Source organism: Cynocephalus volans, chromosome 1 (assembly GCF_027409185.1).
Source record: "Cynocephalus volans isolate mCynVol1 chromosome 1, mCynVol1.pri, whole genome shotgun sequence".
Taxonomy (NCBI): Eukaryota; Metazoa; Chordata; class Mammalia; order Dermoptera; family Cynocephalidae; genus Cynocephalus; species Cynocephalus volans.
Window position 1 is genome coordinate 178043755 of NC_084460.1, and position 1459 is coordinate 178045213.

Consider the following 1459-nt stretch of genomic DNA (forward strand, 5'->3'; position numbering starts at 1 on the left):
TACTGTTCAAAGACGGGTGGTCAAAAGTCTTCCAGGAAGTGTTCCCTTCACGCATACACAGACAAGGTTTTTAATGAGACCTGACGCTCTTGGCCATTTGTCCATCCTTCTGTTCCTTCCTTGCCCAGACCATGAACATGATGTCGGTCATACACCGCACCCACTTTGAAACCATGAGGGACAAAGTCACACAGCAAAAGGGGGAGAACAGGAATGGGAGGAGAGAGAGAAGGATCAAGGTCCTTTCTGATTTCCTTGAGCAGCTGCAATAGCCTTATCTGCTGACTCCAAGATTTCTCATTTCTCCTCTTGCAAAATGTGGTAACATTAAACTAGCAGTCTTGCCTCTTGATTACCAAGACTCAAACCCAGGTTCCAGCCACTCACTTCTCGACCTGTGCCTTACATCTCAAGACTAGGTTCCTTTTCCCATTGATCTCCCTATCCCAATCCTTTATTCACACAAGGTATGAGATTTCGAGGGTGAGATTTGTGTTCACGTTTCATTATATAGGTAACAAATTAACCTTCATAAATGACAAGTTATGAGCAAGAGGTAATACTTGGATTCGAAGAGTTAAAGAAAACAAATTATTTTATATTAAGTTTCGGTCCCCCCGCTTTCCATCAGGCCACAAATCCTGAAATCCATTGTCACCCTGATACACATGAGACCGGACTTCTCAGGAAACAAAGCCTTTTATTCAGAAACTGCTTTTGTTGCTCCACTCTAGTAACTCCAATCCTATAGCCCTCCCTGGGCTTCTGCACATAGCCCCACGTGCGAAGACGGAGAAAAGGATGTAGGGATTCATGTTTGAAAAGTGATCGGGATAAGATCTTTTGTTTCCAGGGATGTGATGAAACCCCTCAGTCACCGTCAGCTGAAGACAGATCCTTCGACATTAAATCAGGTCCCCCGCAGACAATAATCAATTCTTACTTCGGAGTGAAGTGAAAGGATAGGGAGGATTTCTACCGCCATTGTACTTGGAGTGGTCATTTCAGAGGCAAGAAGGATCTGCCGTCATGGGAATCAGCAAGAGGTATAGTATTTTCTGTAGCAAAGTGGCCGGTAGCCACAGGAGCCAGAGCCATATCCACAGCCATAGCGGGAGCCATATCCACAGCCTAGTCCATATTTAGAGCCGTATCCACAGCCAGAGCCGTATCCACAGTTGGAGCCACAGCCAGAGCCACAGCCACAGCCAGAGCCACAGCCACCGCAAGAGCCGTATCCACAGCCAGAGCCACAGCCACCGCAAGAGCCGTATCCACAGCCGGGGCCACATCCACAGCCAGAGCCGTATCCACAGCCAGAGCCGCAGCCAGAGCCATATCCACAGTCAGAGCCACAGCCACCGCAAGAGCCGCATCCACAGCCAGAGCCGTATCCGCAACCGCAGCCACAGCCGGAGCCACAGCCCCCACAGGGGTTTCCACCGTAGTTGCCACACAT

General features: G+C 49.0%; 1 protein-coding gene across 1 annotated transcript; it reads right to left on the minus strand.

Annotated features, from left to right (window-relative positions):
• Positions 1–1036: 1036 nt before the first annotated feature.
• Positions 1037–1459, minus strand: LOC134364805 (keratin-associated protein 21-1-like). The gene has a single exon (XM_063081005.1). It carries the CDS (start codon positions 1457–1459, stop codon positions 1037–1039), a length of 423 nt encoding a protein of 140 aa, XP_062937075.1.

Bases quoted from the DNA above. Each gene is read 5' to 3' on its own strand.
- LOC134364805 (XM_063081005.1), bottom strand. From the start codon at position 1,459: ATGTGTGGCAACTACGGTGGAAACCCCTGTGGGGGCTGTGGCTCCGGC.